Genomic DNA, 24007 nt, shown 5'->3' with positions numbered 1-24007 from the left:
CCTACGTGTGGCAGCTTCGAGTCGAGAACATTTATGGAGACTGACTCCTTCGCAGCAGCGTGCGTAGCTGTGGCAGTGGTCAGTGTTTTATTGTTTCAGGCTGCCACAATACATGTATCCAGTCCTTTACATTCTAGTGTATGAAATCATCTAGCGTCACACCATCAGAATGAAGGTTTGGTTGCGAATAGACATAAAACGACGACAGTTCCACTTGACATTAATGTTCAAATGAAAGCTCGAAATACCTAGCTTACTTTGCGTTTATTGCACTCTTTTACGCTGTGTTTAACTTACTTACCATAAATGGGACATCATCATCACCATCATCAGCCTGTCTACGCCCACTGCAGGGCAAAGGCCTCTCCCATGTTCCGCCAATCAACCCGGTCCTGTGCTTTCTGCTGCCACGTTATACCTACAATCTTCTTAATCTCATCTACCCACCTAAATTTCTGTCTCCCCCTCACGCGTTTGGCATCCCTTGGAATCCAGTCAGTTACCCTTAATGACCACCGGTTATCCTGCCGACGTGCTACGTGCCCGGCAAAAATCAGACGTATGCATTAAGGGACAAGAAAGGCAAGGTCACAACCAATATGGATAGAATAGTTGAGGTAGCGAAAGAGTTCTGCAGAGATCTGTACAGCAGCCAAGACAGTCAGGATGATAACGTAAGAAGCAGTAATACCCCAGGGGAATCTGACGTCCCACCAGTATTGACAGGAGAAGTAAAGAAAGCCCTAAAGGAAATGCAAAGAGGCAAAGCCACTGGTGCGGATCAGGTAACATCAGACCTGTTGAAAGACGGTGGAGAGATTATGTTAGAAAAACTGGCCACCCTGTATACAAAGTGTCTCTCGACGGGGAGGATACCAGAATGTTGTAAGAATGCCAACATCATCTTGATCCATAAGAAAGGGGACGTCAAGGACCTGAAAAATTACAGGCCCATCAGCTTACTGTCCGTTGTCTACACGCTATTTACAAAAGTAATTGCTAACAGAATTAATACGACATTAGAGTTCAATCAACCAAGGGACCAGGCAGGATTTCGTACAGGCTTCTCAACAATAGACCATATTCATACTATCAATCAGGTGATAGAGAAATGCGCGGAATACAACCAACCCCTATACATAGTCTTCATAGATTACGAGAAGGCATTTGATTCGGTGGAGACATCAGCAGTCATGCAGGCACTGCGGAATCAGGGCATCGACGAAGCCTATAAAAACATAATGGAAGAAATCTACAGCGCATCCACAGCCACTATAGTCCCTCATAAAGAAAGCGACAGAATCCCAATAAAGAAGGGCGTACGGCAGGGAGACACGATCTCTCCAATGCTATTCACCGCGTGTTTACAGGAGGTTTTCAGGGCCCTAGATTGGGAAGAATTAGGGATAAGAGTTAACGGATAGTATCTCAGTAACCTGCGATTCGCTGATGACATTGCATTGATGAGTAACGCGGGAGACGAATTACAGCTCATGATTACTGAACTGGATACGGAAAGTGGAAGAGTAGGTCTGAAAATTAATATGCATAAAACTAAAGTAAGGTGGAACAATCTTGGCAGAGAACAACGCTTTCCGAGAGGTGGCGAGACATTGGCAGTTGTAAAGGAGTACGTCTACTTAGGACAGGTAGTAACCGCGGAGCCGAACCATGAGCGTGAAATGACTAGAAGAATAAGGATGGGATGGGGCTCATTCGGCAAGCATTATCAAATCATGAATGATAGTCTTCCACTACCCCTCAAGAGGAAGGTATATAACAGCTGCATCTTACCGGTACCTACCTACGGAGCAGAAACCTGGAGACTTACAAAGAGGGTTGAACTTAAATTGCGGACGACGCAGAGAGCGATGGAAAGGAAAATGATAGGTGTAACCTTAAGAGACAGGAAGAGAGCAGAGTGGGTCAGGGAACAAACGGGGGTTAAGGATATCATAGTTGAAATCAAGAAATGGGACAACAGAACAGTAAAAAGCAAACCCTCTTGCGCGCCAACAGAACCTTTACATGGCAATATTCCTGTGAGGCGGCATCATATGTGCAGAATCACTGAACACGCCTGCGCGTCCGCAGCCAGTCTGCATGCTTCGATGCGCCCGTTGAGAAAGTAACGTGCACGGTGGCGCCTGATCCTAGCCCGCAAAAAAAAAAGTTACGGTGGACAACTTGTATTTGACGGATTTCAGTGCCATGAAAAAAATGGCGTCGTGAGAGGTGACAAAAGTTGATGTTACACAAGTGAATTGCTTTCCGATGTTTCTTTAGCACCAACGTCACCACAGGCAGCCGCCAAGGTTTTGTTTAGAATACCTATAGGCATCAGACTCTGCAGTTTCACAAGACGTGTGGCAGCGCCTGTCACAGCTAGAAGGAGGACATTGAGTAGTGCAAACTCAGACTCCCCTGCAAAGTTTACTGTGGAACCAGGAGCAACTAGCGAGTGCGAAATATTATTTTAACTTAATATTGCGTGTGTTTTGCGCACTTAACACTCATAAAGCGAGCTATATATTTCTCTCCGCCTGTCGGACGCGCCACCAAACCGCCATGATGTACTTGTTCGATCACTCGCAGGAGCGATGGCTTAAACCAGCACATCAGCGAAAACAAAGGCAAACGAGACAGTTGCGCGCGCTTCGATAAAACGCCGCATTTGACGCTACTGTTGCGTTGTAAATTGCCGCGTATGTAAAGGACTGAATGACAATGTTCACATTTACCGATTTTCACAGCTGTCGTATGAAGCATAAAGGCAAGCGCACTGGATAAGGAGCGTTGAACGTGTTGGGTAACCGAGTTACTCGCTTGCTCCATAGCCGGTCGCGTGACAAATTATGATAATGTGCTTCTGCTGTTATTGTTTTCCGCCTCTTTCATTCTTTCTAGCCTACTTTCACCTTTCAACGTTGAAGTAGCCAACTGAGGATCTCCTCCAATTAACCTCAATGTATTTCCTTTATCTCCCCCTCTATTTCTGTCTCCGTGGAAGACGCTCATTATGTCGCGACTAGAACTACCAGGCGACGCCGCTTGTGTACCTTCTTCTGTTTAGCGCAGCCGAAAAATTGATCACGTCCGCATGAAGAGTTCTCATGCTTTCCTTAGACACCATTAGCATTTTGTTGCCATGCTTAGCTTTTCTAGCGGCAATTGTTCACCGGGATTGTTCACCTTAACCGCATGGAGCAAGCGTCGTGACGTTGAAAGTAGGACGTGTGTGGGTATTTCTGTGTGCGCTGTCGAAGTGCGGTTCCCTCCACAAGATTGCGCGATATTCTGTTTCAGGTTACGTGGAAATTCGTGCCACTTCCCCGATTCTGCATTGCGTGTGTAGCCGTCACCGCGTGATATAAGTGACGCGCTTGCTGTTAGGCTATGTGCAAACTCGATGAGAAGCCGTTCAACAAAATAATTCGGCAGATCCCACGCCTTGTGGGAATCGGTTTCATGCAAAGCAATCAGTAAGTAGTTGTTTATGCTGTATTTTTCGTCTTTGAGTCAAACGTTACGAGGTGGATAGACGTGTATTTCTAAGCGTAGTACTCGTGTGCCCATCGTGGCTTTACCAGGCACGCCGACTACTATAGCCTTTAAAGGGTAAGTTGTGGTGTGAGGAAACGTCAGCACTCAGTTTAGAGCACTGACGTCAGTATTACTGAAACGAAGTGCACTATACGTTTCAGTGATGTGAATATCATACGTAACATTAGTTAACGCCTGCGTCGAGCAACACTTCAACATCGCTTGCTAAGTCAATGCAATGAAATTGTAATGTTTATTAGATTTCTATCGACGCGGAGCCAACATTGGAACCACAATTGACGCTGCACCAACATTACACTCTCATAGGGTCTTTTTCGAAAGCAGTTTCAAGACACGGAGTGGCTCTGTGGTAGAATACTCGACTGCCACGCAGAATGCTTGGGTTCGATTTCTGCTGGAATCCTGATTTTTATTCTTCGTAGTCGTCGGGTCAACACTGCCGATGCCGGTTTTCTTACCTCTCTCATTTTTAAGTTTCCGATGTCTATTCTCGCCGTTCCTGAGTAGATATGAACTGTCAATCACCTGTCGCGCATACGCGCTTACCGTGGCCTGCGGTATATATATGGGTATATAGGAACGGGTTTGAGGACGTACGCGGCAGGATTTTCACCTTATTCATGTCATGACCAGACAGTCATATTCGTGAAACCCTCTTACCTTTCCATGTCAATTTTGGTCTACTCCAATCTAGCGATGCGATCACGCGAGCATCCCTGATAGATAGATAGATAGATAGATAGATAGATAGATAGATAGATAGATAATAGATAGATAGATAGATAGATAGATAGATAGATAGATAGATAGATAGATAGATAGATAGATAGATAGATAGATAGATAGATAGATAGATAGATAGATAGATAGATAGATAGATAGATAGATAGAAACGCTCAAAGTGCCTAAAGTTCGCAAAGGAATGCTTCGCATTTAACAGAACGTGCGAACGCCCGCCTTTAAGGCAGAGATAAGGGCATTTTTCATCTGTCCCTTACCTTATGTATCCTTGTACTTTTTTTACTGTTATCTCCCTGGCTAATTCTAGCCATACCTTTACTATCTCCCTGGCTAATACTCCCTGGCTAATACTAACCATACCTTTACTTTAAGAATATGTGCGTTTGGTATGAAAAACCATATAATACTGGAAACCCCCAGCAGCATTTCTTTTTTTTGGTGTGTGTGTGTGTGTGTGTGTGTGTGTGTGTGTGTGTGTTGCACATGTCACGTAATATCACATTGGAGAGCATGACCCAACAGGAAACTCAAAAGAAGCTCTTTAAAGCATGCTGTTCACAAATATTTACATATATTTAAATGCACAAGTATTTATATCTCCAACCATCGTCTTCTAAGGTATGTGCTGAACCCTCGTAAATTTTGCAAACACACTTGAAACTCGATTTGACGGAGTGACGACAGCGTTCACAGTACTTCGTTAAATCGAGTAGTTCGTAGAATTGAGAAAGGAATTTTAGCACGAAAACGGTTTATGCCGGGGTCTACGAAGGCTTCACTGACGTATTTCCATCATGAAAATGACGTCAACAATAATACCCATGATCAGATAGCAAATAAAAAGTTCAGACAACGGGAGTCAATCCCACGACCTCTCGGTCCACGACAACACATGCCTGGCACGCTGTCCACTGCGCCATGGTCACACACTATGGAGGCTTTACGGGCGCGCCTTTTATATCTCACACTTTCCTCTCGCAGTGCTCTTGGTAGGCGGGCTGGTGTCACCCTCTGCAAGCGTAAGACGGAAGTAATGCATTATGACCGTGGCATCCGCTATAAGCTCCTGCAACGCGCCTTTGCTTCGCGTCCATCCCATTCGACGCGTTTTCAATTGCATTAGAGCAATTTTTTCAGCGCCTTAACACACGGCGAGGTGGCGACCTTCACCCAAGCGTCGGCCTCGCTAATAGCATGCATCCATACCAAAAATAGCTCTGCGACGCGCGCCTGCCTCGCCTAGCTGTAACATTGCGTTCCCCGCTTACGCTCGCCCCGAAAAAATCGCGGCCGGGCTAGAGGGCAGACACGACGTGCGTTGCGTTTCCCTCTAGTCCGGATGTGGTATTCAATAACTCTTTAACATGCCACGGGATGGCGAACTTAGCCCAAGCTCTGCGTCTAATGAGCGACGCTCTTCTGTATGTCACACCGCTATTTCTGACTACTATCTCACCGCCAACAATTGCAGCTACCACAAGGGTTTGTGTTATCATTGATCATCGACGTTAGTCTTCGGGATAAAGATGTCCCGCCAATAAGCGTCAACGGGGGTGCATCCACGTTAAACGGTGCTATAGATGCCAAACAGCAATATACATTGTGCAAGCTCTGTGATATCAATGTACAGTAAACATTCAACTACTTCTGTAAGGACACGTTTTACTTTCGTGTTATACCGATTCCTATGACGAAGGGATCAACCATGTTATTAGCTCCTTCAGTATCCACAATTGAAGCGTAGTGGCACCCGAAAGCTACCGCGGCATTTTATTTGCCACTAACAGAAGCCTGCGCGTCTGAAGAGTCGGGGAGGGTGGCCCGAACAGTGTGCCTCCCACGTTCGGGAGAATGCAGGCGAGGGAGACTCACGGGAAGTCATTACAACGTGCCGATATGCAAAGATGGGGAGAACGAATGCAATGATTGTGCGAGCAGGCACAGCAAGAGCGTTTAAAGTAGACGATGAATACCATCTGTCGCATAAACCCTTCGAGAAAAGAACCACCGTTTTTCTGTGGCGGCATTTACAGGTGCAACAAACCACCACCACTTGCGCCCTTTTGTACATAAAAATACTACCGACTGTTAAGTCCGTTATTTCATACATGGGCACCGCTCGCGGTCTCGTCAAAATAGCGTTGTGGTCGTCGTTAGGGCGGCGAGATGTTTCAACGCGGTAGCGCTACAGCACACGTCCGAATAAAACGCGGCCTGTCAAAATTCTTAAGAAATCACAGCAATTTCTACTCACTTAATTGAGGAAAAACTTCGTTAAATCTGGTTTAGTGCCATGATATATTTGTTATTTGGAGATGATCAAAGCATTACATTTAGGTACCTGCCAGGGGATAGAATCATGTCGAAGCAAAGCACGATGATAAACGGGCCACAGTAAAGAACACGAAGGACAGGCGCTATTTCAACGTTAGGACATAGAAAAGAGCCCGTAGTGGTTGAGATGAGCACAAGTAACGTAGGGGATAGAAATTTATTTGTTAGATCGGAAAATTCGTAAAATGAGGTTTCACTTGGTCGAATTTTAAATGTATCACTTTTACAGCAGGGTTGCATATGGCTAGGTTCTGGCGAAACGCTCCTGTAGACAATAAGCGCGTGGACCAACAATTTTTAGCGCCCCTCGCCCGCTTCTCACTAGTTCTTCTCGCACCCCTTCCCTCGCCACACGTTCCCCTCACCCCATAGCCACCGCCGATGCCTCCTTCTGATGTGTCGCGATACTCGACGGCGGCACTATCCAGCAATCGCTGTGTTCCTTTCTCAATTGAGGTTGAGCTCGCGCTAGCGCTGTTATCAGCAATCGCCCGTTGGAGTCCCTATGGCACGGACGCGTGTGATTCGCTAGAAGGAGGAATAACGCGAATTGAAGGAGCGCCAACGCGCACAGAAGCGCAAAGGCACGTTATAAGGGCGTGAAGCCGATGCCGTGAAACGGGCAGTAGCAGTGGCTGATTTCGCTGGCTTCCATCTTCACAGTAGTGCAAGAGTTCTGGATGCTTTTCTAGGACTTTCTGAAAAAACGTCACCACCTGCATTTTGTGCGTGCTGTCCTAAAATAGCGTAAATTACAACGTCACAAAGCGTACTGCTGTAGGGGGATAGTGAATGGGAAGATTGAGACCAATATGAATCGTTTAACGCATAATCTGTACTGGCCCATTCACACTTCCATCTCACAGCAGTCACGCCACCAAGTTAGTCGCACAGCGTCCACTTGCAAAACATCACCTTGGTCTAGAATCGACTGCTTTGGTTGGTTGCTCACTGCTCGATTTTTCATCCTCGTTACTGCAGTTGCAAACATTGAATAAAGCAACACAGGAGTAAGATGACGTTCAATTACTTTAGTTCGGTGATGACAGTGCTAGCAGACATAAGGTATCAACTACTGAGGAATTTCAGTATGACGATGCACTGGTCGCACTTACCTCTTCAAACTTCGGTCCCCTTGAGTCGCGCCTTAGTGTCCATTGGCGCATGGCAGTGCGAGCTATATCACTCGCCATTGTGCATGCGCCTCAAGCTGCATACATTGGCTAAAATCTACACATGACTGCAAAGCGTGATTTATTATGTGTATTCACTGTAGCGAACATCAACAAAAGAGGGTTTAAGTTACCCAGTGGCAAGAAATCTGATCAGTACGGTGTTATAACGTTTAGTTTTACCATTTTACATTTTACATAGATCACCTGGTCGCTCCAAATGTAAACCATTTCATAAGCCACGGCCTAATTCATGACAACAGGGGTTTCAATCGGTCTCATTCTTCTACATTTTCATTTTTATTGGCAAATATAATATTCTTGCTGTGTCAATACAGTGAATAATAATTATTACGAATTTTCTTGGCAAGTGGATGCCTATTTATTATGCGCAACATTTAAGTCGCACAGAATGAATAAATATATGGTATTCAATCAGGCAGATGATTTTTCAAGGGCTCGTTTATCTTTGTTAGACACAATATTAATGAGAACTAACAGACAATAACGCCAAGGAAAGTACAGGGGGTGTTATCTGTAGTATTTAGAATATAAATGAGAAGAAAGTAAAGTGGACGAAAAGATGACTTGCCCCCGGCAGGGACCGAACCTGCGACCTTCGAATAACGCGTCCGATGCTCTACCACTGAGCTGCGGCGGCGGTCATCCTCCCGTCCACTTTCTGGGGTATACATGTTGATTTAAACCTAGGAGTGTTAGTCAGCGCCAATCGCAGCCATGGCTGCGAGTGCGGAACACTCTTTTTTTTGCCTGTTGGCGTCACGTAGCACGTGATCTAGCACCCCCTGTACTTTCCTTGGTGTTATTGTCTGTTACTTCTCATTAATATTGTGTCTAACAAAGATAAACGAGCCCTTGAAAAATCATCTGCTTTCCTTCATTCATAGCGAGGGTCTCGTCCTGGCAGACTTAATGCCTTCAGGTAGTATGCGAGGGATTATTGGTCAGCTGCCAACTCGTAAAAAGATCACGTGCTACGTGACGCCAACAGGCAAAAAAAAAGAGTGTTCCACACTCGCCGCCATGGCTGCGATTGGCGCTGACTAACACTCCTAGGTTTAAATCAACATATATACCCCAGAAAGTGCACGGGAGGATGACCGCCGCCGTAGCTCAGTGGTAGAGCATCGGACGCGTTATTCGAAGGTCGCAGGTTCGGTCCCTGCCGGGGGCAAGTCATCTTTTCGTCCACTTTACTTTCTTCTCATTTATATTCTAAATACTACAGATAACACTCCCTGTACTTTCCTTGGCGTTATTGCCTGTTAGTTCTCATTAATATTGTGTCTAACAAAGATAAACGAGCCCTTGAAAAATCATCTGCTTTCCTTCATTCATAGCGAGGGTCTCGTCCTGGCAGACTTAATGCCTTCAGGTAGTATGCGAGGGATTATTGGTCAGCTGCCAACTCGTAAAAAGATCACGTGCTACGTGACGCCAACAGGCAAAAAAAAAGAGTGTTCCACATTCGCCGCCATGGCTGCGATTGGCGCTGACTAACACTCCTAGGTTTAAATCAACATATATACCCCAGAAAGTGGACGGGAGGATGACCGCCGCCGTAGCTCAGTGGTAGAGCATCGGACGCGTTATTCGAAGGTCGCAGGTTCGGTCCCTGCCGGGGGCAAGTCATCTTTTCGTCCACTTTACTTTCTTCTCATTTATATTCTAAATACTACAGATAACACCCCCTGTACTTTCCTTGGCGTTATTGCCTGTTAGTTCTCATTAATATTGTGTCTAACAAAGATAAACGAGCGCTTGAAAAATCATCTGCTTTCCTTCATTCATAGCGAGGGTCTCGTCCTGGCAGACTTAATGCCTTCAGGTAGTATGCGAGGGATTATTGGTCAGCTGCCAACTCGTAAAAAGATCACGTGCTACGTGACGCCAACAGGCAAAAAAAACAAGAGTGTTCCACACTCGCCGCCATGGCTGCGATTGGCGCTGACTAACACTCCTAGGTTTAAATCAACATATATACCCCAGAAAGTGGACGGGAGGATGACCGCCGCCGTAGCTCAGTGGTAGAGCATCGGACGCGTTATTCGAAGGTCGCAGGTTCGGTCCCTGCCGGGGGCAAGTCATCTTTTCGTCCACTTTACTTTCTTCTCATTTATATTCTAAATACTACAGATAACACCCCCTGTACTTTCCTTGGCGTTATTGCCTGTTAGTTCTCATTAATATTGTGTCTAACAAAGATAAACGAGCGCTTGAAAAATCATCTGCTTTCCTTCATTCATAGCGAGGGTCTCGTCCTGGCAGACTTAATGCCTTCAGGTAGTATGCGAGGGATTATTGGTCAGCTGCCAACTCGTAAAAAGATCACGTGCTACGTGACGCCAACAGGCAAAAAAAAGAGTGTTCCACACTCGCCGCCATGGCTGCGATTGGCGCTGACTAACACTCCTAGGTTTAAATCAACATATATACCCCAGAAAGTGGACGGGAGGATGACCGCCGCCGTAGCTCAGTGGTAGAGCATTGGACGCGTTATTCGAAGGTCGCAGGTTCGGTCCCTGCCGGGGGCAAGTCATCTTTTCGTCCACTTTACTTTCTTCTCATTTATATTCTAAATACTACAGATAACACCCCCTGTACTTTCCTTGGCGTTATTGTCTGTAAGTTCTCATTAATATTGTGTCTAACAAAGATAAACGAGCCCTTGAAAAATCATCTGCTTTCCTTCATTCATAGCGAGGGTCTCGTCCTGGCAGACTTAATGCCTTCGGGTAGTATGCGAGGGATTATTGGTCAGCTGCCAACTCGTAAAAAGATCACGTGCTACGTGACGCCAACAGGCAAAAAAAAGAGTGTTCCACACTCGCCGCCATGGCTGCGATTGGCGCTGACTAACACTCCTAGGTTTAAATCAACATATATACCCCAGAAAGTGGACGGGAGGATGACCGCCGCCGTAGCTCAGTGGTAGAGCATCGGACGCGTTATTCGAAGGTCGCAGGTTCGGTCCCTGCCGGGGGCAAGTCATCTTTTCGTCCACTTTACTTTCTTCTCATTTATATTCTAAATACTACAGATAACACCCCCTGTACTTTCCTTGGCGTTATTGTCTGTTAGTTCTCATTAATATTGTGTCTAACAAAGATAAACAAGCCCTTGAAAAATCATCTGCTTTCCTTCATTCATAGCGAGGGTCTCGTCCTGGCAGACTTCATGCCTTCAGGTAGTATGCGAGGGATTATTGTTCAGCTGCCAACTCGTAAAAAGATCACGTGCTACGTGACGCCAACAGGCAAAAAAAAGAGTGTTCCACACTCGCCGCCATGGCTGCGATTGGCGCTGACTAACACTCCTAGGTTTAAATCAACATATATACCCCAGAAAGTGGACGGGAGGATGACCGCCGCCGTAGCTCAGTGGTAGAGCATCGGACGCGTTATTCGAAGGTCGCAGGTTCGGTCCCTGCCGGGGGCAAGTCATCTTTTCGTCCACTTTACTTTCTTCTCATTTATATTCTAAATACTACAGATAACACCCCCTGTACTTTCCTTGGCGTTATTGTCTGTTAGTTCTCATTAATATTGTGTCTAACAAAGATAAACGAGCCCTTGAAAAATCATCTGCTTTCCTTCATTCATAGCGAGGGTCTCGTCCTGGCAGACTTAATGCCTTCAGGTAGTATGCGAGGGATTATTGGTCAGCTGCCAACTCGTAAAACGATCACGTGCTACGTGACGCCAACAGGCAAAAAAAAGAGTGTTCCACACTCGCCGCCATGGCTGCGATTGGCGCTGACTAACACTCCTAGGTTTAAATCAACATATATACCCCAGAAATTGGACGGGAGGATGACCGCCGCCGTAGCTCAGTGGTAGAGCATCGGACGCGTTATTCGAAGGTCGCAGGTTCGGTCCCTGCCGGGGGCAAGTCATCTTTTCGTCCACTTTACTTTCTTCTCATTTATATTCTAAATACTACAGATAACACCCCCTGTACTTTCCTTGGCGTTATTGTCTGTTAGTTCTCATTAATATTGTGTCTAACAAAGATAAACGAGCCCTTGAAAAATCATCTGCTTTCCTTCATTCATAGCGAGGGTCTCGTCCTGGCAGACTTAATGCCTTCAGGTAGTATGCGAGGGATTATTGGTCAGCTGCCAACTCGTAAAAAGATCACGTGCTACGTGACGCCAACAGGCAAAAAAAAAGAGTGTTCCACACTCGCCGCCATGGCTGCGATTGGCGCTGACTAACACTCCTAGGTTTAAATCAACATATATACCCCAGAAAGTGGACGGGAGGATGACCGCCGCCGTAGCTCAGTGGTAGAGCATCGGACGCGTTATTCGAAGGTCGCAGGTTCGGTCCCTGCCGGGGGCAAGTCATCTTTTCGTCCACTTTACTTTCTTCTCATTTATATTCTAAATACTACAGATAACACCCCCTGTACTTTCCTTGGCGTTATTGTCTGTTAGTTCTCATTAATATTGTGTCTAACAAAGATAAACGAGCCCTTGAAAAATCATCTGCTTTCCTTCATTCATATCGAGGGTCTCGTCCTGGCAGACTTAATGCCTTCGGGTAGTATGCGAGGGATTATTGGTCAGCTGCCAACTCGTAAAAAGATCACGTGCTACGTGACGCCAACAGGCAAAAAAAAGAGTGTTCCACACTCGCCGCCATGGCTGCGATTGGCGCTGACTAACACTCCTAGGTTTAAATCAACATATATACCCCAGAAAGTGGACGGGAGGATGACCGCCGCCGTAGCTCAGTGGTAGAGCATCGGACGCGTTATTCGAAGGTCGCAGGTTCGGTCCCTGCCGGGGGCAAGTCATCTTTTCGTCCACTTTACTTTCTTCTCATTTATATTCTAAATACTACAGATAACACCCCCTGTACTTTCCTTGGCGTTATTGTCTGTTAGTTCTCATTAATATTGTGTCTAACAAAGATAAACGAGCCCTTGAAAAATCATCTGCTTTCCTTCATTCATAGCGAGGGTCTCGTCCTGGCAGACTTAATGCCTTCAGGTAGTATGCGAGGGATTATTGGTCAGCTGCCAACTCGTAAAAAGATCACGTGCTACGTGACGCCAACAGGCAAAAAAAAGAGTGTTCCACACTCGCCGCCATGGCTGCGATTGGCGCTGACTAACACTCCTAGGTTTAAATCAACATATATACCCCAGAAATTGGACGGGAGGATGACCGCCGCCGTAGCTCAGTGGTAGAGCATCGGACGCGTTATTCGAAGGTCGCAGGTTCGGTCCCTGCCGGGGGCAAGTCATCTTTTCGTCCACTTTACTTTCTTCTCATTTATATTCTAAATACTACAGATAACACCCCCTGTACTTTCCTTAGCGTTATTGTCTGTTAGTTCTCATTAATATTGTGTCTAACAAAGATAAACGAGCCCTTGAAAAATCATCTGCTTTCCTTCATTCATAGCGAGGGTCTCGTCCTGGCAGACTTAATGCCTTCAGGTAGTATGCGAGGGATTATTGGTCAGCTGCCAACTCGTAAAAAGATCACGTGCTACGTGACGCCAACAGGCAAAAAAAAAAGAGTGTTCCACACTCGCCGCCATGGCTGCGATTGGCGCTGACTAACACTCCTAGGTTTAAATCAACATATATACCCCAGAAAGTGGACGGGAGGATGACCGCCGCCGTAGCTCAGTGGTAGAGCATCGGACGCGTTATTCGAAGGTCGCAGGGTCGGTCCCTGCCGGGGGCAAGTCATCTTTTCGTCCACTTTACTTTCTTCTCATTTATATTCTAAATACTACAGATAACACCCCCTGTACTTTCCTTGGCGTTATTGTCTGTTAGTTCTCATTAATATTCAATCAGGCAGACGCATATAGGAATAAAGATTATGCGGAAGACGGGTAAGTTAACCAAATGATAAGTACGCAGTGCGCTATCCTACACATGAAAACGAGTAAAAACAGACAGAAAGAAGGAAAGAAAACAATAACCAGTGAGAAGAAGCTAGGCAAAATGCACACACACAGATCATAGGAACTTCTCATTCAACGAGGTTCGTCTCTCGTAGAAACTTCGACAACACCTTCGCCGTTTTTGACGTGCTTGCATAAAGCAGCTATGCTAGTACGCAGTAAGTTCAACGTTACCTTTCTCACCGCTCCCAGGCAGTTAAAGAAGAACAAGAAATGTGGATCAAGTCGTGCATTCTTCGCAAGTGAAAAATTTTCAGGCTGAGTGCTCTCGCTGTCGTTACTAAATCCGCCACCAGCGGTATGTCATTTCGAGAATACTACACAGTGTTTTATTGAACAATGATGCTCGTTTTAATGTCTTCAAACAGAGCATAGAGAAGGCACAACTGTCACTTCCCCAACAATGGGGATACAATCAAGCGATTCAACGGAACACAGCAAACGATGTCCAGCCTGAACACTCTTCCGGAATGTCGACTGTCCACAGCACAGTTCACGCTGTGTAGCAGTATGCTTTACGACCATCACAAACGTTCTCACTATTTCCTTCGCTGTTGGTTCCGCACACCGGTCAACGCGGAGTGCGGGTCAACGGGTAAAGTCTCAGTTGATGCGGCCAAGGTAGCACCAGAACAGTTCGTACTTTGTTGACTGAAATTGAGTCTGGCAGTAGTGGCCCTTGATGCTTGGCACGATACTCAAGATGCAAGGTGTAGTAGATGCGCTGCCCGTGTAGAGCACCGGCACCCTTGGCTCCACATATAAGCGCAACCACTGCATGACAGGTCCTGGAATATTAAAAAAATGACAAGCAGTCACGAAGTGAGTTTGCTTTTGCAAGCACCAAGAACAGTGGTATGGTCGTTTTCTCAACATTTCAACGCTTATATCATGCCTAAATAACGTGCATTGATACCCTGAACACTGGCGACGCTGGAAAGTACGTGGTAAAGCGCGAGGCCAAATAAATGTCCGCGTCATAGTACTGCTGCTCATATATTAGGACAATACGAACTGAAACTCATCAAAACACAGTGAGTATTGTGCTCTATCATAGCATCCGAGATTTGGCGCGCGGCACCTTTTCCGCTGGCCGTCTTAATCGCGCAGGAGGAGAGTAATTTCAGGTGGGGGCGTGGCCAACTCCTTCTCCGCAGCGGGGCAAGCGGGACGCTCGCAGCCGAGCGCTATTCACGCGTTGGGGAGGCTTTCAGGTGCTTTGGTACTGTTGGTGAGGAGAGAAATAAGAAGGTTTCGCGCAGCTATATGCTATCGGAAATGACAGCTCAAGGGTTAAGAGGTGCAAAGCACATGCTGCCACCTATGAGCTGCCGAGCCGTTTTAGGAACCGGACGGTTGTCGTCTCATGCGTCGCGTTGGCGTCACGCAGGTCCCATGTTTGATAAGCCGAGCAGGCTTATCACTTAATGCGAACAAGCTGCACGTTTGGAACTCGAGGGCTTGCTTGCCCGGGACCGCTGGCGTCGCTGAAGGGCTAATTCGTTTGTCCGAGCCAGCAAAGCGGCAGCGAAACGTCAGCGTCTGGAGTTGGAGACACATGTACAGAAGAGAGAAACTGAGGCGAAACGCCAGTGCCGGGAGTTAGACGCACCGCTCTCGGAGCAGAAAAACAGTAGAAAGAAGATCATAGAACACAAAATAGATAATTGGAAAACAAATGAGATAATCACACGAAAACAACAGAAAAGCATAAAAAATGTCACGTAATCATACGAAAAGAGCGGAAACATGCAAATAAGCACAAGCTAAACACAAGGGAAACACTGGCGAATCGATGGTCCGCAGTCCGTACAGCTTTCACTTGCGGTGAAAATGGCTGAGAAGTTTTTCCTCTTCAAATTCGCGTAATTTTTTTTTTCTGTGGCCATGCAGCTCCTACATTCTAGTACGTAGAAGCGCAATGCCGCTGCGAAAGACTCCTATATATGCAGCCCACACACCATACTCTAAGATTTGCGGGATATATAGATATGTTTATTATCTTGCGAGACAGTTTCCAAGCTGGCGTTTCAGGCAGTAATTTCAGAGGAAGATAAACGCTTGTAGAGAGGAAAATTCGTGAATGTCGCTGGAGTCAGCATTTTGAGAAGCAGGCTTGTCTTCTTTAAGGCTTCAGAGCAGCAAGATGGCAAGTCCGTTTGTAGAAGCGTTAGTTCCAGCGACACTCCGTGTTGTTAAATTTTGATCAGTTTTACAGCAGTTTCGCAAGCAAGTCTGGGTGCTTACTTCGTCTTTACATATCCGTGCCAGTATATGACGTTGAGCAAGGCGTAGCATGATCTGCCCATGGATAACTGTTCTAATCGCTTTATTTGAGGTTCACCTTAAAGAATTAAGCCCGAGTGGCCAAAATTATTTCGGTGTCCCCTGCTACAGTGTGCTTCATAACAGCATCCACACAATGCAAAAGCTCAAGCGCTCAGTTTAAGGACCATGCGGGCGTTACAAAAAAATAAGGTTGAGGGCAGGTCTCAAGAGCAAGGCTAACTGAACCGAACAAACTGGGCATCGGCTACGCTCTCTTCTCGCGATGTAGCCGACGCCGCCTGGTCTTCCACTGCCAGCCAGACCCCGCGGCGTCGTATAGCGCACAATGCGTCGCGCTCGCCTGCGAGGCTTGCGTAAAGCTCGTACATGTGTGTATGCCCGCGTATCTGTATGTCTGTGTGCGTGCGTGTGTGTGTGTGTGTGCATGCGTGTGTGAGTGTTTCTATGTGCGTGTGTGTGTGTGTGTGCGTGTGTGTGTTTGTGTATATATGTGTGTGTGCGTGTGTGCGTGTGCGTGTGCGTGTGTGTGTGTGTGTGTGTGTGTGTGTGTGTGTGTGTGTGTGTGTGTGTGTGTGTGTGTGTGTGTGTGTGTGTGTGTGTGTGTGTGTTTAAGCCGCTCCCAGTTCCAGCGACAGTGCGCTCCCGAATGATAGGTTCTGTTATGACTGGCAGTCGGTGGCGTCGCGCTGACCATGAGAATCGGCGACCGAGGCGTTCTCACACTGCTAGAACACCTGCGTCTTTCCTGGAAACGGCGTTCCCGGGACGGCAAAGCCGGAGACAATGGGCCACCTGGGCTTGACTTGGTATGCTGCCGAAACGACATGACCTGTATCTTTAGACAGGAGTCCCTTTTCTTTAGACAGGAGACCCTTTTCTGCCCTTCGGGGAAGAACTGGAGGAGCAAGCACGTTCTGCCCTTCGAGGAAGAACTGGAGGAGCAAGCACGTTCTGCCCTTCGGGGAAAAGAAGAGTACGAGGAACGAGCCCGAGGAACCTGTCGCCTTGCTTCCCCCACAAGCGTGCCGTTGACCACCTGACCCTTGTTGTTTCAAAAGTGCAACGACCCCTCAGCGACAGTGAAATGGACTGTGCCATGGTGGGTGGGGTTGTGTGTGTGATTGGTGGTCATCAAGAAGGAGGAGCCAGTCTGAGCGGTTAAAACGACGGTGCTGAGTGAGAAATGGGGCTCTGAGCCCTCCGTAACAGGCTCATCCAATTCGCTCGTCGCTGAACTCTGACCTTGTCACGATGTAATTGAGTGTACGAAAAGTGCCAGTAAACTTGTTATTGTTTTCCCATCTTGCTAGCATCAGTTCCTCAACCCGGAGACTCGACTACGCTACCAAACGGAGTCCGGGTACGACGCTGCCCTATCGTAGCAACAACCTGGTTGCCGAGAAGGGACGGAACCAAATAACCGGTCGCAACAACTGGTTGCAGCGGTGAGAAGGATCCAAATACCCAGGCACGACAGTTCCTAGTTCACAATGCGTAGAAGACAGGCAATAATGAGGCCTGATAACCCTACAGTAAGTTTTGAAGAAATTTTTGTGGTGTTAGGGCGCATTCACTGGAATTAGGGGCGGTAAACGCACAACAAGAGAGAAGCGGTACCATAATGCCGCACTGTATTTGCGTACCTTATTTCCGTAACTTGCTAAAAGAGTCCAGCAAAAGCATGTGTACTTACAATTATTAAATGCGAAGCATTTCTTAGCGAACCTCTGGCACTTTGAGCGTTTCTATCTACGTATCTATCTATCTATCTATCTATCTATCTATCTATCTATCTATCTATCTATCTATCTATCTAGCCGCCTACGTCTGGGTGCTCTCAAGATCGCCTCCTTAACTTCGTGTAGACCAAAATTTGCATGGGAGGGTAAGAGGATTTCACGAACATGACTGCCGGGTCATGACATGAATAACGTTAAAATCCTGTGGCGTACGTCGTCAAACCCTTTCCACTAGACACGTGTGGCACATACCCGTTTATCACGGGCCGCGGTGTACTGGTATGCGCCACGGGTGATTGACAGTTTATATCTACCCAGGAACGGCGAGAACAGATCAACATATATACCCCAGAAAGTGGACGGGAGGATGACCGCCGCCGTAGCTCAGTGGTAGAGCATCGGACGCGTTATTCGAAGGTCGCAGGTTCGGTCCCTGCCGGCGGCAAGTCATCTTTTCGTCCACTTTACTTTCTTCATATTTATATTCTAAATACTACAGATAACACCCCCTGTACTTTCCTTGGCGTTATTGTCTGTTAGTTCTCATTCATATTGTGTCTAACAAAGATAAACGAGCCCTTGAAAAATCATCTGCTTTCCTTCATTCATAGCTAGGGTCTCGTCCTGGCAGACTTAATGCCTTCAGGTAGTATGCGAGGGATTATTGGTCAGCTGCCAACTCGTATAAAGATCACGTGCTACGTGACGCCAACAGGCAAAAAAGAGTGTTCCACACTCGCCGCCATGGCTGCGATTGGCGCTGACTAACACTCCTAGGTTTAAATCAACATATATACCCCAGAAAGTGGACGGGAGGATGACCGCCGCCGTAGCTCAGTGGTAGAGCATCGGACGCGTTATTCGAAGGTCGCAGGTTCGGTCCCTGCCGGCGGCAAGTCATCTTTTCGTCCACTTTACTTTCTTCATATTTATATTCTAAATACTACAGATAACACCCCCTGTACTTTCCTTGGCGTTATTGTCTGTTAGTTCTCATTCATATTGTGTCTAACAAAGATAAACGAGCCCTTGAAAAATCATCTGCTTTCCTTCATTCATAGCTAGGGTCTCGTCCTGGCAGACTTAATGCCTTCAGGTAGTATGCGAGGGATTATTGGTCAGCTGCCAACTCGTATAAAGATCACGTGCTACGTGACGCCAACAGGCAAAAAAAGAGTGTTCCACACTCGCCGCCATGGCTGCGATTGGCGCTGACTAACACTCCTAGGTTTAAATCAACATATATACCCCAGAAAGTGGACGGGAGGATGACCGCCGCCGTAGCTCAGTGGTAGAGCATCGGACGCGTTATTCGAAGGTCGCAGGTTCGGTCACTGCCGGCGGCAAGTCATCTTTTCGTCCACTTTACTTTCTTCATATTTATATTCTAAATACTACAGATAACACCCCCTGTACTTTCCTTGGCGTTATTGTCTGTTAGTTCTCATTCATATTGTGTCTAACAAAGATAAACGAGCCCTTGAAAAATCATCTGCTTTCCTTCATTCATAGCTAGGGTCTCGTCCTGGCAGACTTAATGCCTTCAGGTAGTATGCGAGGGATTATTGGTCAGCTGCCAACTCGTATAAAGATCACGTGCTACGTGACGCCAACAGGCAAAAAAAGAGTGTTCCACACTCGCCGCCATGGCTGCGATTGGCGCTGACTAACACTCCTAGGTTTAAATCAACATATATACCCCAGAAAGTGGACGGGAGGATGACCGCCGCCGTAGCTCAGTGGTAGAGCATCGGACGCGTTATTCGAAGGTCGCAGGTTCGGTCCCTGCCGGCGGCAAGTCATCTTTTCGTCCACTTTACTTTCTTCATATTTATATTCTAAATACTACAGATAACACCCCCTGTACTTTCCTTGGCGTTATTGTCTGTTAGTTCTCATTCATATTGTGTCTAACAAAGATAAACGAGCCCTTGAAAAATCATCTGCTTTCCTTCATTCATAGCTAGCGTCTCGTCCTGGCAGACTTAATGCCTTCAGGTAGTATGCGAGGGATTATTGGTCAGCTGCCAACTCGTATAAAGATCACGTGCTACGTGACGCCAACAGGCAAAAAAAGAGTGTTCCACACTCGCCGCCATGGCTGCGATTGGCGCTGACTAACACTCCTAGGTTTAAATCAACATATATACCCCAGAAAGTGGACGGGAGGATGACCGCCGCCGTAGCTCAGTGGTAGAGCATCGGACGCGTTATTCGAAGGTCGCAGGTTCGGTCCCTGCCGGCGGCAAGTCATCTTTTCGTCCACTTTACTTTCTTCATATTTATATTCTAAATACTACAGATAACACCCCCTGTACTTTCCTTGGCGTTATTGTCTGTTAGTTCTCATTCATATTGTGTCTAACAAAGATAAACGAGCCCTTGAAAAATCATCTGCTTTCCTTCATTCATAGCTAGGGTCTCGTCCTGGCAGACTTAATGCCTTCAGGTAGTATGCGAGGGATTATTGGTCAGCTGCCAACTCGTATAAAGATCACGTGCTACGTGACGCCAACAGGCAAAAAAAGAGTGTTCCACACTCGCCGCCATGGCTGCGATTGGCGCTGACTAACACTCCTAGGTTTAAATCAACATATATACCCCAGAAAGTGGACGGGAGGATGACCGCCGCCGTAGCTCAGTGGTAGAGCATCGGACGCGTTATTCGAAGGTCGCAGGTTCGGTCCCTGCCGGCGGCAAGTCATCTTTTCGTCCACTTTACTTTCTTCATATTTATATTCTAAATACTACAGATAACACCCCCTGTACTTTCCTTGGCGTTATTGTCTGTTAGTTCTCATTCATATTGTGTCTAACAAAGATAAACGAGCCCTTGAAAAATCATCTGCTTTCCTTCAGAACAGACATTGGTAACTTAAATGCTAGAGCGTTAAGGAAAACCAACATTCGCAGCGTTGAGTCAACGAATGGAAAGAACGAAAATTACGATCCCAGCAGGAATCGAACCCAAGCATTCTGCGTAGCAATCAGATATTCTACCAATGAGCCACGCCAGGTCTATAAATTGGTTTGGAAAAACAGCCTACGCAGGCGTAATATCGGTGCAACGTCAATTGTGGTTGTGGTGCTGGCTATCTAATTTTACAAGAAAGCAATGAACACTACATAACACTCCTACGATGTGTACTCTACGATACAGGCGTCATATCAGATTAACGTCTGTGGTTCCAGTTTTGGCTCCGATTTTATAGCAATCTAATAAACATTACGTTTGTATACCTATGATTCAGCAAGCTATATTGAAGCATTGCTTGACCCCAGGGGAATACATTAACTAAAGTTACATATGACATCCACATCACCGCACCGTGAAGTGCACTTCGTCCACCAGAACGACGCAGCGTCCTCTTCATTTCTTACGAGGCTGGGCGATGGCCTCATGCTGACCGAGGATGATGCCAGATTGATTGACAGCCGCTTTGTAGACTAGGCTACGTATGCCACATACGCCCAGGTAGTCTACGAATACGACAAACACCATCCACTGATGTTGGTCTACGTAGCACTATCCAGGCCTACCAGCCTCGACGGCCTATACTACCTCACCAACGCGAAGGGTGGCTTCAGGTTCCGACATGTCGCCGGCTCTGTCGACAGACAATTTGTCGACGAAATGACCGAGGCATCCCCGAATTCCAAAAGCTCTACTATACTATAACACATACTTCACTACACATGGACTCCTCATCATCACAATCACGATCGGATCCTATAACAAGTCATGACAAGCTGCTGGTGCTCACTGACCACGGTGATGATGCCCTTGTTCAAGAACTGTCAAGAACGTCTTGCACACATGCACACGGGTTCGTGAAACGTGCGTGCGTTCTCGGGACATGTATAAGCACTACATATCAGCTTGCCGCTTCTGGTGTTGGTAATACCCACGTTGCCATTGGCAGCGTTACCCAACCGTAAACAACTGGTTATATTACACACATGCGGCTCTTCAACATACATATGTGTGCGTATAAAATTTATACAAATCTCTAGCGTCATTTTGTAACGTGTCGCTCAGTAAAAAACGTTACGCCACAGTCACCTACCCGCCGCATGCTTCGCATGACACCGACTCCCATGGTACGTGGGAACTGCCGAATTTTTTTGTGTTCGGAAAACACAGCAGTTGCCGTACCTTTCTTCGTATTTTGTGCCAAAATAAATCCACTAAAAAATGTCTTCAGCGCATTTGGGAGATGTGGGAGCCGCTCCTTCCCTTGTATGCGAAGATGCACAACAAAACAAGGAAAAATAGCCAATGTGCACGTTGAGATGCCGCGCGGTCTGCCTTCTACCGCGGCCTCTGCTGGGGCCACACGCCTCGTCTAACAGCGCCCTCTCGGAGTAGCCGTGGCCGCGCGTAGCATGATACTTTTGTGCTGTGGAATGCGGCGAATGGGACGGCGAGAGCAAAACCTGTCGGCGCGCAAAATCACGGAGGCTTATCTCTATAATAGATGTACACATCCAAATAATTGGAGGTGCAACAATAGCGTGATTCAGTGCATGGAGTTTGTAGTGATGTGACATCACCAGGCTTACCACGGCGCCTAACACTGGCGAGAAAAGTCAGCAAGATATTTCGCTATGATCTCGCGCAAATTTTAAATGACAACGTATTTCTTAATTGAGAGGTGAGAAAATACGCCTATGTCATAAACTTTTTCAAGAGGTGCCATCGCGCAAGGCTATTAGCTTCAGTTCTGAATAACCACGAAGACGGAGCATGTCGTATCTTCAAAGTAGAGCCTCACAGTTATTGTGCACTTATTACGAACGTTGAAAATTGCACGTTCTCGATGCCTTTTCAGTGTTCTTCCATTTGGCTCTTATTTAAAGGTCCGGTGAGCGCACCGCCCGAATTGTTATGGGGATTGACTAGCCGAATATTTCACGCACTGTACCGGCCCCTGCGTCCCTCCACTCATCAACTCGTTCTCAGTCACACTTAAGTTCTTATAATTACGCTTAAATACAACGCTCGTAATACAACGGTGGATTGTCATCACAACACAGCTGCAGTAAACGTGCATTCTTGTCATTCTGCAATGGCAATACACTTACTCACCCTGGTGGTCAACGAACGAGTTGTCTGCGTCAAGCTCATGAGTTGAAACTTTTCACAGCGCCTCAGCCACAGCAAGCGCATCCCACTTTTCTTGTTCTATGGATCTCCCTGCATTGATGGTAACACAGCCACTGTAATATGCTACGCTGCATTCTTGGGTAATTCTAGCCCTGCTAGTCCCCGTAGGTCCAGAATGAGGCGTAAATACATACACCGTCCTAACACTCGCTAATTAGAAAAAATGCTTCTGTTCCTTAAAATATACCCAGTCTACATAATTCAAGGAGCACGCAGGTTCCTTGTGCGACGACAGTCTTGATTGGACAACTGCTCACCACTTTCAGTGTACATAAAATATAGATTAACTCGTATTGTAATCTTTGCTATCACCTTAGCTACTAAGTGATGCCATCTTCTTGATTTGTTCCTTATTTTAAGGACTTCTTATTGGCACCCCTGAAAGTATTAATGAGCTCAAACTTACTATGATTCTTGATCGCTAATGGCAATGTCTTGTTTGACATCGAAGCGTAGTAGGTTGAGCTTGCTACGCTGTTCTTCATGGCTGGTTCCTTCTGGTTGAACACGGACAGGATCACTGCATCTTGAAAATACTGCTTACTGGGGTCGGGGCTCTCTGTGAGAAGAGAAAAGTGCAAGACAGATTACTTATATTTTAGTATAACCTACGTTGCTCACCTCACAATAGATTCGAGCAACATATGGGCTGTTTTGGAAAGTTTTAGGACTCACTTTTAAGAATACTGAAATTATTGAAAGATACTCGACTATTGAAATGGTATGTTCAATTTATATATTCATTACTTACAAACAGCAATCCGAAAAGATTAATTTCGCAAATATAGCTGGAGCGATGCAGCATATTAAGAAACGTAGGGCTTCCTTTCCTTTGTTTCGCGTATTTCGTGCTCTTTTGCGTATTGTAAGGAGTAGGGTTCGGCGGGGTCTCGTTACGGTAGCTGGCTCCCGCCGTCGTCCCCATTGCCGATGATTCCCAGTGAGGAGACGCGTTCTTTCAAGAAGGAACGTGGATTTATTTACATGGTTAGCGGGTTGGAGTGAAAAGAGAGAGATAACGTCAAAAGTCTTCGGCTTTTATAGCCCCCAGAC

General features: G+C 46.5%; 1 protein-coding gene across 1 annotated transcript in view; it reads right to left on the bottom strand.

Moving 5' to 3' along the window:
- Positions 1-14098: 14098 nt before the first annotated feature.
- The window catches only part of LOC119383845 (Down syndrome cell adhesion molecule homolog), a 153487-nt gene continuing 143578 nt past the window's right edge, over positions 14099-24007 (bottom strand). Inside the window, exons 22-24 of the mRNA XM_037652124.2 lie at positions 23361-23513; positions 22877-22984; positions 14099-14547 (exon numbers count right to left, since the gene is read on the bottom strand). Of these exons, the coding sequence (XP_037508052.2) occupies positions 22929-22984; positions 23361-23513 (209 nt within the window). The 3' untranslated portion in view covers positions 14099-14547; positions 22877-22928. The remainder of the gene's footprint in view (positions 14548-22876; positions 22985-23360; positions 23514-24007) is intronic.

Source organism: Rhipicephalus sanguineus, chromosome 2 (genome assembly GCF_013339695.2).
Source record: "Rhipicephalus sanguineus isolate Rsan-2018 chromosome 2, BIME_Rsan_1.4, whole genome shotgun sequence".
Lineage (NCBI taxonomy): Eukaryota > Metazoa > Arthropoda > Arachnida > Ixodida > Ixodidae > Rhipicephalus > Rhipicephalus sanguineus.
Note: the sequence above shows the minus strand (reverse complement) of the source record. Positions and strands in the feature narration are given on the sequence as shown.